This window comes from Lampris incognitus, chromosome 14 (genome assembly GCF_029633865.1).
Source record: "Lampris incognitus isolate fLamInc1 chromosome 14, fLamInc1.hap2, whole genome shotgun sequence".
Taxonomy (NCBI): domain Eukaryota; kingdom Metazoa; phylum Chordata; class Actinopteri; order Lampriformes; family Lampridae; genus Lampris; species Lampris incognitus.
This window is the reverse complement of record NC_079224.1, coordinates 1,837,501-1,853,848: the sequence shown is the minus strand read 5'-3', so window position 1 is coordinate 1,853,848 and position 16,348 is coordinate 1,837,501. Positions and strand designations below refer to the sequence as shown.

At 46.9% G+C, this 16,348-nt stretch overlaps 1 protein-coding gene across 1 annotated transcript in view; it reads left to right on the top strand.

Annotated features, from left to right (window-relative positions):
* Window positions 1–9,020: 9,020 nt before the first annotated feature.
* cntnap2b (contactin associated protein 2b) overlaps window positions 9,021–16,348 on the top strand; it is a 296,355-nt gene continuing 289,027 nt past the window's right edge. The window contains exon 1 of the mRNA XM_056293762.1: window positions 9,021–9,091. Coding sequence (XP_056149737.1) covers window positions 9,037–9,091 — 55 coding nt within the window. The 5' untranslated portion in view covers window positions 9,021–9,036. The remainder of the gene's footprint in view (window positions 9,092–16,348) is intronic.

Genomic DNA, 16,348 nt, shown 5'->3' with positions numbered 1-16,348 from the left:
CGATTTTCAAGAACAAGGGCGATGTGCAGAACTGCAACAACTACGGAGGTATAAAGTTGATCAGCCACAGCATGAAGATTTGGGAAAGAGTAATAGAAGCTAGGTTAAGAGGAGAGGTGATGATCAGCGAGCAGTAGTATAGGTTCATGCCACGAAAGAGTACCACAGATGTGATGTTTGCTTTGAGAATGTTGACTGAGAAGTATAGAGAAGGCCAGAAAGAGTTGCATTGTGTCTTTGTAGATTTAGAGAAAGCTTATGACAGAGTGCCGAGAGAGGAGGTGTGGTATTGTATGAGGAAGTCAGGAGTTGCAGAGAAGTATGTAGGAGTGGTGCAGGATACGTATGAGGGCAGTGTGACAATGGTGAGGTGTGCGGTTGGAATGACAGATGGGTTCAAGGTGGAGGTGGGATTACATCAAGGATCGGCTCTGAGCCCTTTCTTGTTTGCAATGGTGATGGACAGGTTGACGGACAAGATCAGGCAGGAGTCTCCATGGACGATGACGTTCGCGGATGACATTGTGATCTGTAGTGAGAGTAGGGTGCAGGTTGAGGAGAGCCTGGAGAGGTGGAGGTATGCACTGGAGAGAAGAGGAATGAAAGTCAGTAGGAGCAAGACGGAATACCTATGCGTGAATGAGAGAGAGGACAGTGGAATGGTCAGGATGCAAGGAGTGGAGGTGACGAAGGCATTTGAGTTTAAATACTTGGGGTCAGCTGTCCAAAGTAACGGGGAGTGCAGGAGAGAGGTGAAAAAGAGAGTGCAGGCAGGTTGGAGTGGGTGGAGAAGAGTGTCAGGAGTGATTTGCGACAGAAGGGTACCAGCAAGAGTTAAAGGGAAAGTTTACAAAATGGTAGTGAGACCAACTACTATGTTATATGGTTTGGAGACAGTGGCACTGACGAAAAGACAGGAGGCGGAACTGGCAGAGTTGAAGATGCTAAGATTTTCACTGGGAGTAACGAAGAAGGACAGGATTAGGAACGATTATATTAGAGGGACCGCTCAGGTTGGACAGTTGAGACAAAGCAAGAGAGGCAAGATTGAGATGGCTTGGACATGTGTGGAGGAGAGATGCTGAGTATATTGGGAGAAGGATGCTGAATATGGAGCTGCCAGGGAAGAGGAGAAGAGGAAGGCCAAAGAGGAGGTTTATGGATGTGGTGAGAGAAGACATGCAGGTGGCTGGTGTGACAGAGGAAGACGCAGAAGACAGGAAAAAATGGAAACGGATGATCCGCTGTGGCGACCCCTAACGGGAGCAGCCGGAAGTAGTAGTAGTAGCATATTTCACATGGCACCAAGTTACACTCAGTTTTGCCTTTAACACTCATTCCCTTAGTGACACTTTCCAATTTTAACACATCATCATAATTGCAGTGACCAAGGATTTCGCGCCAAGTCTGTACGTCATAGCATGCATGACACTCATCATTTTCATCATTCTCGAGTTCATGTTCCCTATTGTCGTAGGTGTTCAGGTAGTAGAGCCTGTTGCGCTCGCTGATGTCGAACCTGGTACCGTCCTTATGGACGAGCCGGTCTCTGCCTTGTTGAAAGGTCACTGAGGCACCGTTTGCAGTCGCTGTCTTCACGGAGAAGATGTCCTGTGGGTAGGAGGGAATTTGCAGCGCTCCCCTCAACGTCGCTTTCACCCGTCGGCCGTTGGTGTCCTCCAGAATCACCTCCGCGTCTCCTCTTCTCGTGGCAACACCCGTTGTCCTGGTCCCGTTAGCCAGCTCCAGGGTGTGTTTCGCTGGCTGGAACGTTGAGTCAAAGCTCTTAAACTTGCGTTGGTCGGTGATGATGTGGGATGTCGCTCCTGTGTCCACCATCAGGCCACTTTCGGAGCCCTCCCGCTGTCCGTCGCTGACCCGGAATGCGAACTCGTGCTCCTCTTCGTCGGCGGTAAGTATGGTGGCGCGCTTCACGTCGTCAGGTTGCGTGTTCAGCTTCTCAGTGTTCTCAAAGCTTCTCAACTTAGCTCGGAACTCGGAAAAAGTCATGTTGTCATCAGCTTGGGTGGTGATATGAACAGCAAATGGCTTAAACGACTCGGGAAGTCCTTTCAATAGCATAGCGATTAGCAGCCCGTCGCTCAGAATCTCGCCTGCGTTTCTAAGTGCTGTTATCGCCGTTTCGGCTCTGATGACATAGTCAGTAACAGTCTCGTTTGCTGCCTTCTGCCGCGTGGTTAATTCGACGTACAAGCTTATCACACGAGGCTTTCCTTTACCTGCGTAGTGTTCTCGGAGCAATTTTAATGCCTTTCGGCCATCATCTGCCGCTTCCCTCATGATCAGAGAGAGACTAGTGTCATCCAAAAATTGGATCAATTCAGCGAACGCTTCCTCATTTCTGCTCTGCTCACTCTCCTCGTCATAATCCGCGTGAGTTGTGTCGGGCTCGTAAAGGATGCAGTCCTTCAAGCCTTGAAGGCGCAAATGTCCCAGAAACTTCGTTTCCCACAACTCATATTTCTTTTCGTCCCCGTCAAAAAACAATCTGCTCCAACGCGTTCCCACGTCCCTCCTGGGCCCATAACCTGTTGCAGCTGCCATCAGGACTGTGTAGGTAACATACAGCTAGCAGAAAGCACTATTAACGGGGACAAACTGATACACGGTAGCCATCGGATCTCTGGTCTCACCGGAATGCCAAAACAAGGGCAACCGGCCGTTTATTTATTGAAAAGCATAATTAGCAGCACCTGTAGAGTAATCACCGCCCCCCTCTGCACAGTGACGTCAGCATAAGGGCATTCAAGACAGACAGTGTTCATCGGTGTTCAACAGACTTCTCCCACAGTGTCTTCACCACTGTCATGACTTTTTGGTCCTTTGTCGGAAACGCCTGGGAGTAGCGTGTGAAGTGATCAGTTATGACCAATACATTCCACACGTTCTGGGAGTCTGGCTCAATGGATAGGAAATCCATACACACTAAATCCATAGGTCCAGATCTCTGCATATGGGCCAGTGGGGCAGCTCTCTGAGGGAGAGTCTTACGCTTCATGGGGCTGCGAGGACATGTTTTGCAGTACTGTTCCACATCCATTTTCATCCGTGGCTAGTAGAACCTGTCAAAAACTAACCCATAGGTTTTGTCACATCCCAAACGACCCGTGTCATCATGAAGGGTCTTCAAGACAGCTTTGTGAAACTGTTTAGGGAGCAACAACTGTCTATGCCGGCGTTGACCTGGATCTTTCACTGCACAATAGATCAACCCCTGGTCCATGGAACGTTTATCCCATTCTCTCTTAAGAATGGCAATGTCAGGTTGGGAGGTCAGAATACTACTTGCAGGATCATTTTGTGTAAGAGCCCTCCACACTTCTCCCATGCTGGCGTCGTCTCTTTGGGCAGCCCGCAATTCGTGTATAGTGAGGTTGGGCAGCTCATTGCTTCCCACAGCAGTGAGGTGACAGTAGACCTTAGGTATTGCTTCCAGGGGTGCTCCTAGCTGTTCAACATCAGTACAAGGCAGCATCTCGATTCCTCCAGTGGACAACATCTGGCAGAAGGCTCTAACACCTGGGGCCAGAATATCTTGCCATTGATCATTACAGGGATACTGGCTTCTAGACAGGGAGTCAGCGTCTATGTTTATCTTTCCTGGTCTGTACTTTAAGGTGAAATTGTAGACTGAAAGGGCAGCTAACCATCAATGTCCAGTGGCATCCGACTTTGCAGAGCTCAAGATATATGTCCGGGGATTGTTGTCGGTTCTAACTTCAAAGGTTGCCCCATAAAGATAATCATGTAAATTGTCCCCAATGGCCCATTTCAACGCCAGAAACTCCAATTTATGGGCAGGATAGTTCCTTTCTGGGGGTGAGAGGCTTCGACTGACGAACGCAACAGGGCGCAATCCATCTTCTTTTTTCTGATAGAGGACCCCACCCAACCCATCAAGACTGGCATCCACGTGGAGGATGTATAGCTGGCTGGGGTCAGCAAAGGCTAACACGGGGAAATTCGTCAAACACTTCTTGAGCTCCTGAAAATACTTCTCACAATGGTCATCCCACCTAGGAGCAAATGGTTCTGAGGGCTTGAAGTAGGTCGTCTCAGACAGCCGTTTGCCAGACTTGTCATTCTTCTTTCATGGGTGAGGTGGGTAGCCTGAGTCGGCGTGACATCATCAGCTCTGCAGGTGACAAGCCTGTAGTCCCATGAGGTGTGACGCGATAACTGAACAGGAATTTTGACAGTTGGGTCTGCAGTGTATCTCCTTTCATCTTCTTCATCCCCCCCTTGAAAGTTTGCACTGCCCTCTCTGCTAGCCCGTTCGAGGAAGGGTGGAATGGTGCTGACTTCACATGATGTATTCCATTCAGTTTCATTAAAGACTCAAACTAAAGACTCAAACTCTGCGCTCGTGAAACAGGTTCCATTATCTGAAACTAGCATTTTTGGTAGTGCAAAGACACTGAAGCTCTGACGTAGTTTCGCGATTGTCGCTTGTGATGTGGCTGATTTCACGGGGTAGATGTCCATCCACTTTGAATGTGCGTCCACAATCAGTAGGAACATTTCTCCTATGAAAGGTCCTGCGTAGTTCACCTGAATCCTGGACCAAGGCTCCTCCGGCCACTCCCAGGGGTGTAACGGTGCAGCGGGTGGGGCCTTCTGGTGTGTTTGACACTCCTCACATGACTGAACCTCCTTCTCCACATCCTGATCCATACCAGGCCACCACACATACGATCTGGCGAGCCCCTTCATTCTCGTCATCCTTGCGTGTGTCTGGTGTAGTATCTTCAGTGCGGAGTCTCTGCCTTTGGTCGGTATAATTACTCTAGCTCCCCAGAGCACACAACCATCTCTCACACTCAACTCCCTTCTCCTCTGATGATACGGCTTGAGGTGGTTCTCTGTCTCGGCAGGCCATCCTTTCAGGACGTACTCGTGAACTCGGGATAGTGTGACATCCTTAGCTGTCCAGCGCTTGATCTGATTAGTGTCAAGGAGTGTGTCATCCAGTAGATCCATCATCAAGACTTGTTCCGTGGTGTCACCCTCCTGTCCTGTCTCCGGCACTGGCAGTCTGCTGAACGCGTCCGCATTGGCGTGTTGTTTTCCTGGCTTGTAGAGCATTTTGTATTCATACGCACTCAGGTACACAGCCCATCTTTGTACTCTCGGTGAACCCATTTGTGGAATAGGTTTCTTCACGTTGAACAGGTAGATTAGCGGTTTGTGATCTGTATAGATGGTGAAAGCTCTTCCATACGAGTACTTACGGATCTTCTGGATGCCGAAGATGACAGCTAAGCCTTCTTTGTCGAGTTGCGAGTATCCTTTTTCCGCTGGGGAAAGTGTGCGAGACATGAACCCCACGGGTCGCTCACTTCCATCCTCCATCCGCTGGGATAGCACAGCGCCCACGCCGTAAGGCGAGGCATCACAGGACAGGATCACGTCTCGGTCTGCACTGTAACGCACCAGCACTGCTGCTGAGTTGAGCAAGTCCTTTGATTTTTGAAAAGCTTCCTCTTGCTGCTTTTCCACGTCCAGCGCACATCGTGTCTCAAAAGTTCGTGGAGAGGGGCGAGCAGGGTTGCCAGGTTAGGAAGGAATTTGTTGTAGTAACTTAGTAAACCTAAATAAGACTTGAGTTCTGTGACGTTTGTGGGGGTCGGAGCTTCCATGATGGCTTTTACTTTTTTCTTGACCGGGTGGAGCCCCTGCGCGTCCACTCTGTGTCCCAGATACTCAACCTCCTCTTGCATGAAGGTGCATTTGCTTCTCCTCAAACGCAACCCAGCCTCTCTCAACCTAGTCAGTACAGCGTCCAGATTTCTCAGGTGATCAGCTTCGTCGACGCCACTGACTAAGATGTCATCTAGATGTACTGCTACGAGAGGGATCCCACGTAACAAACTCTCCATTGTCCATTGGAACATGGCTGGTGCGGACGCCACCCCAGAAGGAAGTCTATTGTACGTGAACAACCCTCGGTGAGTATTCACTGTCAGGTATTTCTTGGATTCCCCGTCCATGAGTATTTGTTGATATGCATGACTCATATCTAATTTAGAGAACTGTTTACCCCCGGATAGTGCTGTGAAGAGATCTTCCACTCTAGGAATTGGATACTGTTCGAGTGGGAGACAGTGTTTACGGTAAGCTTGTGGTCTCCACACAGTCTGACGGTTCCCCCTGGTTTGAGAATAGGGACCACTGGCGCTGCCCAGTCTGAGTATTTTACTGGAGGGATTATGTCTTCTTTTATCAGTCTGTCTATTTCTTCATCCACCTTTGCTCGCATAGCATAGGGGACAGACCGCGGGCGGAAGAATCGTGGGATAGCGTCAGCTTTCACATGGATGGTGGCTTTAGCACCTTTCAAAGTACCAAGTTCGTCTTTGAAAACCTCTTCGTGAGTACCTAACACATGCTGCAGTGTTGTTTTCTTTTCTGTCTGTGGGGCGTTCTCTGTCGCTTTCATGTGTTTCAGCTCTCTTGCTTTGTGGCTGCTCTTTATTTCTTCCCACTTTAGCTGTAACTCCTTCAACCAGCCTCTACCTAGCAGCTTGGGACCCTTTCCTTTCACTACTATGAGTGGTAGCTTCTGTCTTTTCTGCTGGTACACTACCTTCACCTGTGCTGCCCCTATCACCTTGACTGGGTCGCCTGTATAAGTCTCTAACTTGATTTTGACTGGCTCAAGAGATAGACTACTCTTCTCTTTACATATCATCTGGAAAGTGTGTTCATTTACTACCGTGAGACTGCAGCCTGTATCTATCTCAGAGCTAACCTCTCTACCATTCACTTTCATATTCACCAAGTAAGGGTTTACTTTTCTCAAGTGCAACTCGCTCATCTTTCCTAACCTGAAAGTCATACTGTATGAGGTCTCTGTGTATGTGTCTTCTTCTGAGCTATCACTACACTGACTCTGGTTCTCCTGTACTTTATGAGAACGATGGTGTGAGCTCTGCTTCTTTTCTTTCTTATCAATAGGCCCTTTGCTACTCTGATTATGTCTATGTTTATTACGACAGGCTTTGGCAATATGCCCTACTTTACCACAAGCATGACATTTCTCCTGCTTAAACTTACATTCAGCTGCTGTATGTCTGGTTCCCTTACATCTATAACACTCTTTATTATTAGTCTCTTTGGAAGTCTAAGCCTCCTGTGTGCCTTTCTGTACATACATGCACTTCTCCATCCCCTTTCGGTGTTGCAAATCTTCAGCATTCTTGTTTGCTGCCTCCGCTGCCACGGCAATGGACAGGGCTTTTTCAAAGGTTAGATCCGCTTCTGACAGGAGACGTCTCTGGATCCGGTCATCGTTGATTCCGCAGACGATCCGATCTCTCAGCCGTTGCTGTAAGGTGTCACCGTAGTTGCAATCGTGTGCGAGCCGGCGCAGCTCTGCTATAGTCCATCACTGCTTCCTCAGACTTGCGGTTGCACGAGTCAAACTTGTACCTCTGCACTATTCTTCATCAGACTTACAAGTTGCTGCTAGGTCTTGTCTTTCGGCTTCACTGGGCTCAGGAGGCTACGCATCAGACTGTATGCCCCGACGACACTTGTGAGTATAGCTCTCTGTCTATCTCCATCGTCAATCACATTGGCCGCAAAAAACTGATCTAGTATTTCACAATACTCTTCCCACGTCTGATTTTTCGCATCAAACGCCGCCAGCGTGCCAATCGTCGCGGTAACCATGCTTTCCCTTTAGCTAGCTACTTTCCCCCTCTTCTAGCCGACAAACCTCCGTTCACGTTAGCTGCTAGCCGTCTTCTCCCTCGTTTCACTTCTGGCCACAAAACCATTTCCAAACGTCCTCATATGTTCCCAAATTGACCTCGTCGCCAATAAATGTTATATTGTGGTGGACACGTATTGGGGACAGAATTCAACCCAGGAACTAAGGGTTACGTCGTGGTTGCCCTGGCAGGTTAACGCAGGGTTAAGTTATGGTTGTCCAGCCAGTTTTCTGGTTATTCTTGCCGCCTCCGCTCAGTCGAGCTTTGGTTTTGTTGTCTCTCTGATTTACCGTGGATTAAAGAAAGTTGCCTACACGGCTAAAGTGTGAACCTACGGTCTTCTCCGTTCCTTCGGCTCTACAATATCTTGGTTGATGAACCGAGCACGCATTTATCAATGTTTACTTTCTTTTAATGAACGTCTTGCAGCATGGAACATTATCACAGGCGCATCACTGTCTGGCTAGTCTGAACTGGTCTAGCACTTTGCAGTTATACTGTAGCATCTAACTAATGTAAGGTAGGAGCGCCCTCTAGCGGACTGGAGGTATAACATGTGTATCTAGTTCAAGATACCGCAAGGCTAATAAATGTCATTGCGTTATGTTCATTGTAGTGTCAATAAAGTTCATTGAAATTTAAATAGTTTGTTTGGCTATACAAATCAAGGGGAAAACGTGGACAGTTCACAAAGTAACTATTGGCAGTATTTGGTTGTCTGCATTGGTTGTTGCCAACTTGAAACCCAATCAGAATGGCGGAGGGGCGGAAAACTGAAATTGAACCCGTAGGTCCGATTCAGGGGGTGAGTCAGACGACAAGCAGACAGCTATGTGAAGGACGTACTGAAAACACCAAGAGAGAGGGTGCAGCGTAATGTACTTTACCCGGTGAATGCAGTTTCCCAATGTGTAAAGGACGTGTACAATCTGCTGAAAGTAAATATCTCAGTGTATGTGTTTTGTATCACTCTGTAACGATGCTATATCTGAGTAAAGAATTATCATGCTAGTCGATTAGCCTATTAGCCTGGGTTTGCTGTAGTAGCAGCTCATGTTACTGTGTGTTAGCATATATTGATGTTAGCAGCCCGCTAAAGCTAAACTGAACTCAGTATGAAAAGTAATGAGTTTCATGACGAGTACAGTGACTGAGAAAAAACTGTCATGTCCACTCATTAGACCGAGAGGACCAGGAAGTACTCCTTGGACCTTAAAGACAAGTAGATGTCTTCCACTCAGCTTTTCCCTTCATCCGGACATGTTGACGAGTTCCCGCCTGTGTTTCACTCGTGGTTTCCATGGCCTTGACTCGCTTCATTCGTCAGCCATCACCCTGGTTCCAACTCACGGCCTGTGAGTAACAGTAACCAATGCACCTGCTATTTTATGTTGCTGCGTGACGTAGTCAAGTGAAACGGCCACTTGTTTTTGGTCACCACGCTCCCCAGCATGGACTCAGGCCTGCAACGTTTTATTCTGAAAAAAGAGACATGCTTTTGGGTTGTGTTCTTAAGTAGTATTGAGGGTGTGTGTGAGAGTGTGTGTGGGCCCTTTGGATAGGAGGTATATAGGTAACGAAATAAGACAAGTGTTTAAAGTCAAATGGAATTTAATTAGAAAGCCCATTATCAAAAGGTCAATACATTTAAGTGATGTGAAGTATCTTGTCCTTTGAATAATTGTTATTTTTATTATTGATATAGATTTTTGTTTTTACATTTACTAAATTCATAATTTGCACTTAAAGTATCGTGTGTGTCATGTTTACATTTCATGAAGGTGTATTTTGGGTTAGAAGTATAAATAGTGATTAAAGAAATTGTTCATTAGGGAACAAATACTTTAAAACATAATTCTTAGTAGGATTAAACAAAAGTATTATATCTATATTCCTGCTAAGTGGAGGCACCGTCGCCAATTAAAATTCATTTTTGTATAAAAGAAAAAGGGTTCGCTTAGGAATTTAATTTATTGTGCACATGTTAGCACGGCAGCCATTTGTTAAAAGTACCAAGGGCCCCGCCCATCGTACTACAAACCCCCGTTATACAGTGAAAACTATATAGCTACGTGGGACGGGTGTTACATATTTAACACAGAGAAATGCAGTTTAGGCGTTATTACACATTTATTACCACATCAAAAGTATCCAATAACACTAGTCCAGCCTGTTTAGTTTTGGTAGCATGGGTACCATTTTTAAAGCTGCAATCCATGACATTTCTCCCAAGGCTGTCATTTTGACGGTTTTTGGATTTTCAAAGTTTAATAACTTTGTGGGGGGAAAAAAGAAGATACAGACTCGCTGCTCTGTGAGTTCCCCTGAAATTGCATATATTTGCATTGAAATTAGTTTTAGATCAACTGCACACACACACACACACACCCACACACACACACACACACACACAAAGTTTTGATACCGGTTAAGTTTTACACACTCGAACTGCTTTAATCACCCTTCTAATCACCTGCTACGTTACAACTGAGGTCGCAACTTGTGTACGTCATAAGTACTCGCCTGTAATTTGAAGTGACCACACCATGACGCTACATTCCCCCTCTTCTAGATGTAACACAAAATACATTACAGCAACACAAACAACAGCTATGTTGCATAACTTGAGTGGCACAGATCCCTGAACACAACAGCATGAGTGGGGTGCAGCACATAGCAGGAACCTGACAAAGTCACACGCCAGATAAGACAAGATGGCATGTGTGACTGAGAAGGTACAGGATCACTAACAAGGACACGCAGTAATCAGTCACTGGAAGAACAACATGTCTCAGAGTGCCCACATTAGCTTCATCAGCCACTGGGCTAAGTGGTGATGTAATCCCGAAAGCGCTGGTTGGGGTGGCTGAGTTGTGGTGAAGAGTGAGTCAACCTGTCCAGCCTGCCTAGTTTACTCGTGCCTTCGAGTCAAACTGTCAGCCTGAGGTTTCCTTCGTGTTCCCTTCGTGTCTTCTGGTGCCCTGTTTAATCCTGTCCCCCTGTGTCTTCAAGAACCCCTCCAGCTCTGCCCTCTCCCACGGAGCCTACCCTCTCTCTTGGAACTCCCGGCCTTTGGTTTTGAACGAACCAGACTCTGGTTCAGACCTTGGTTTGGACTTTCAAGTGTGAAAGGGACCTAAAGGACTCACTCTCTCTCAGGGATTACGGACCCTGGAAAACCACGCTCGGACTTCGCTTGGATCACGGACACCTTACACACAGCCTGGACACACAACCCGCTGGTCACACACACACACACAGCCTGGACACACAACCCGCTGGTCACACACACACACAGCCTGGACACACAACCCGCTGGTCACACACACACACACATACAGCCTGGACACACAACCCGCTGGTCACACACACACACACACACACAACCTGGACACACAACCCGCTGGTCACACACACACAGCCTGGACACACAACCCGCTGGTCACACACACACAGCCTGGACACTCAACCCGCTGGTCACACACACACAGCCTGGACACACAACCCGCTGGTCACACACACACACAGCCTGGACACACAACCCGCTGGTCACACACACACACACAGCCTGGACACACAACCTGCTGGTCACACACACACAACCTGGACACACAACCCGCTGGTCACACACACACAGCCTGGACACACAACCCGCTGGTCACACACACACACAGCCTGGACACACAACCCGCTGGTCATTAGACACACGTCCCACAAACAAGCCAAACAGTGCACCATGCACAATGCACTTTATTCTCGTGTTTGTCCTTGTTCCGTCTAGCTAATGAATCCGCCGTCCCGGCGGCTAAAGAGTCCGCTGCCTCGGAACTGCCTCTTTTGGTTCCGCTCTGGCTGCCGCCATAACGGTTTCTTAACAGTGTAATGCATTAATATCTCAGCTGCATATTTATCTCGACGGAATATAGAGGTTAAAAACCGCGGGCCGTCAGTACACGGCCGTTCTGGTAGTTTTAGTATTTTTTAAACATTTTTTTTAGTTTAGGCTGCCTGCGTTAACTCTGTCCAAGGATGGATTTGAAGGGTGCAGACTACTTACCGGTAAGCCGCCGGCACGTGCACCACAGTGCTGCTGCTTATCCTCTTGTTGGTGTCTCATTTCTTCCACCCGAGTCAGAGTTTATGATCTCTTTCCAAGGTGAATTCCCTGCCTGAAATAGTTCAGTGAGACCAACAACCACTTTAATAATAGTAACAAAGTGATTTACAAGACAAAATAAAAAATGGTAGACAATGATTAAAAAAAATAACCTTTTAACTAAACATTTGGAGGGAAATATAGAAGCAAGAGGACCCACATATGAAAAAGAATAAAATAAGTCCAAATAAAACAATGTAAAATAATTATAATAATCAATACTCAATAAATACACAATACTAAAATATCTACTACTAATATTTTCGGCTGCTCCCGTTAGGGGGCGCCACAGCGCATCATCCGTTTCCATCTCTTCCTGTCCTCTGCATCTTCCTCTGTCACACCAGCCACCTGCATGTCCTCCCTCACCACATCCATAAACCTCCTCTTTGGCCTTCCTCTTCTCCTCTTCCCTAGCAGCTCCATATTCAGCATCCTTCTCCCAGTATACCCAGCATCCTTCTCCCAATATACCCAGCATCTCTCCTCCACACATGTCCAAACCATCTCAATCTTGCCTCTCTTGCTTTGTCTCTAAACCGTCCAACATGAGCGGTCCCTCTAATATAATCATTCCTAATCCTGTCCTTCTTCATCACTCCCAGTGAAAATCTTAGCATCTTCATCTCTGTCACCTCCACCTCCACCTCCTGTCTTTTCATCAGTGCCACTGTCTCCAAACCATATAACATAGTAGTTGGTCTCACAACCGTCCTGTAAACCTTCCCTTTAACTCTGGCTGGTACCCTTCTGTCACAAATCACTCCTGACACTCTTCTCCACCCACTCCACCCTGCCTGCACTCTCTTCTTCACCTCTCTCCTGCACTCCCCGTTACTTTGGACAGTTGACCCCAAGTATTTAAACTCATATGCCTTCGTCACCTCCACTCCTTGCATCCTCACCATTCCACTGTCCTCCCTCTCATTCACGCATAGGTATTCTGTCTTGCTCCTACTGACTTTCATTCCTCTTCTCTCCAGTGCATACCTCCACCTCTCCAGGCTCTCCTCAACCTGCACCCTACTCTCGCTAGAGATCACAATGTCATCCGCGAACGTCATCGTCCATGGAGACTCCTGCCTGATCTCGTCCGTCAACCTGTCCATCACCATTGCAAACAAGAAAGGGCTCAGAGCCGATCCTTGATGTAATCCCACCTCCACCTTGAACCCATCTGTCATTCCACCCACACACCTCACCACTGTCCGACTTCCCTCATACATATCCTGCACCACTCCTACATACTTCTGTGCAACTCCTGACTTCCTCATACAATACCACACCTCCTCTCTCGGCACCCTGTCATAAGCTTTCTCTAAATCTACAAAGACACAATGCAACTCTTTCTGACCTTCTCTATACTTCTCCATCAACATTCTCAAAGCAAACATCACATCTGTGGGGCTCTTTCCTGGCATGAAACCATACTGCTACTCGCTGACCATCACCTCTCCTCTTAACCTAGCTTCTATTGCTCTTTCCCATATCTTCATGCTGTGGCTGATTAACTTTATACCTCTGTAGTTACTACAGTTCTGCACATCGTCCTTGTTCTTGAAAACTGGTACCACTCCTCAGGCATCCTCTCACTTTTCAAAATTGTGTTAAACAATCTAGTTAAAAACCCCACTGCCATCTCTCCTAGACATCTCCATGCCTCCACAGGTACACTACCGTTCAAAAGTTTGGGATCACCCAAACAATTTCGTGTTTTCCATGAAAAGTCACACTTATTTACCACCATATGTTGTGAAATGAATAGAAAATAGAGTCAAGACATTGACAAGGTTAGAAATAATGATTTGTATTTGAAATAAGATTTTTTTTACATCAAACTTTGCTTTCGTCAAAGAATCCTCCATTTGCAGCAATTACAGCATTGCAGACCTTTGGCATTCTAGCTGTTAATTTGTTGAGGTAATCTGGAGAAATTGCACCCCACGCTTCCAGAAGCAGCTCCCACAAGTTGGATTGGTTGGATGGGCACTTCTTTGAGCAGATTGAGTTTCTGGAGCATCACATTTGTGGGGTCAATTAAACGCTCAAAATGGCCAGAAAAAGAGAACTTTCATCTGAAACTCGACAGTCTATTCTTGTTCTTAGAAATGAAGGCTATTCCATGCGAGAAATTGCTAAGAAATTGAAGATTTCCTACACCGGTGTGTACTACTCCCTTCAGAGGACAGCACAAACAGGCTCTAACAGGTACTATTTAATGAAGATGCCAGTTGGGGACCTGTGAGGCGTCTGTTTCTCAAACTAGAGACTCTAATGTACTTATCTTCTTGCTCAGTTATGAAACGCGGCCTCCCACTTCTTTTTCTACTCTGGTTAGAGCCTGTTTGTGCTGTCCTCTGAAGGGAGTAGTACACACCGGTGTAGGAAATCTTCAATTTCTTAGCAATTTCTCGCATGGAATAGCCTTCATTTCTAAGAACAAGAATAGACTGTCGAGTTTCAGATGAAAGTTCTCTTTTTCTGGCCATTTTGCGCGTTTAATTGACCCCACAAATGTGATGCTCCAGAAACTCAATCTGCTCAAAGAAGTGCCCATCCAACCAATCCAACTTGTGGGAGCTGCTTCTGGAAGCGTGGGGTGCAATTTCTCCAGATTACCTCAACAAATTAACAGCTAGAATGCCAAAGGTCTGCAATGCTGTAATTGCTGCAAATGGAGGATTCTTTGACGAAAGCAAAGTTTGATGTAAAAAAAATCTTATTTCAAATACAAATCATTATTTCTAACCTTGTCAATGTCTTGACTCTATTTTCTATTCATTTCACAACATATGGTGGTGAATAAGTGTGACTTTTCATGGAAAACACAAAATTGTTTGGGTGATCCCAAACTTTTGAACGGTAGTGTATGTCATCAGGACCAACTGCCTTTCCACTCTTCAACCTCTTCATAGCTGCCCTCACTTCCTCCTTGTTAATCCACTGAACTTCCTGATTCACTATCCCCACATTATCCAACCTTCTCTCTCTCTCATTTTCTTCATTCATCAGCCCCTCAAAGTACTCCTTCCACCTCCTCAGCACACTCTCCTCGCTTGTCAGCACATTTCCATCTCTATCCTTGATCACCCTAACCTGCTGCACATCCTTTGCAGCTCGGTCCCTCTGTCTAGCCAATCGGTACAAGTGCTTTTCTCCTTCCTTAGTGTCTGACCTGTCATACATCTCACCATACACCTTTCCCTTTGCCTTTGCCACCTCTCTCTTTGCTTTACGCTGCATCTTCTTGTACTCCCGTCTACTTTCTTCATCTCTCTGACTATCCCACTTCTTTGCCAACCTCTTCCTCTGTATACTTTGCTGTACTTCCTCATTCCACCACCAAGTCTCCTTGTCTTCTTTCCTCTGTCCTGATGACACACCAAGTACCTTCCTAGCTGTCTCCCTCACTATTTCTGCAGTGGTTGCCCAGCCATCCGGCAAGTCTTCACTACCACCCAGTGTCTGTCTTAACTCCTGCCTGAACTCCACACAACAGTCTTCCTTCTTCAACTTCCACCATTTGATCTTCGGCTGTGTCTTCACTCGCTTCCTCTTCTTGGTCTCCAAAGTCATCCTACAGACCACCATCCGATGCTGCCTAGCTACGTTCTCCCCTGTCACCGCCTTGCAGTCTCCAATCCCTTTTAGATGGCTCCTTCTACATAAGATATAGTCCACCTGTGTGCACTTTCCTCCACTCTTGTACGTCACCCTGTGTTCCTCCCTCTTCTTGAAATATGTATTCACCGCAGCCATTTCCTTCCTTTCGCAAAATCGACCATCTGTCCTTCCACATTTTTCTCCTTGACTCCATACCTACCCATCACCTCCTCATCACCCATTTTCCCTTTACCAACATGTCCATTGAAGTCCACTCCAATCACCACCTCCTCCTTGGGTACCCTCTCCACCACGTCGTCCAACTCACTCCAGAATTCTTCTTTCTCTTCCATCTCACACCCAACTTGCGGGGCATATGCGCTGATAACATTTCCAGCTTCATACTCATCACTCTGTCTGACACTCTCTTCACCTCCAGCATGCACTTGACATACTCTTCCTTCAGAATTACCCCTACCCCATTTCTCCTCCCATTCACGCCATGGTAGAAGAGTTTGAACCCACCTCCGATATTCCTGGCTTTACTCCCCTACCACCTGGTCTCTTGCACACACAATATGCCTTCCTTTCTTCTCTCCCTCATATCAGACAGCTCTCTCCCTTTACCAGTCATAGTGCCAACATTCAAAGTGCTGACTCTCACCTCCACACGCCTACCCTTCCTCCTCTCTAGCTGCCTCTGGACATGCCTTCCCCCTCTCCTTCTCCTTCGCCCAACAGTAGCATAGTTTCCACCGGCACCCTGCTGGTTAACAGTACCAGTGGCGGTCGTTGGTAACCCGGGCCTCCACCGATCCAATATGGAAATATTATTTATGATCCGCATAGTTGA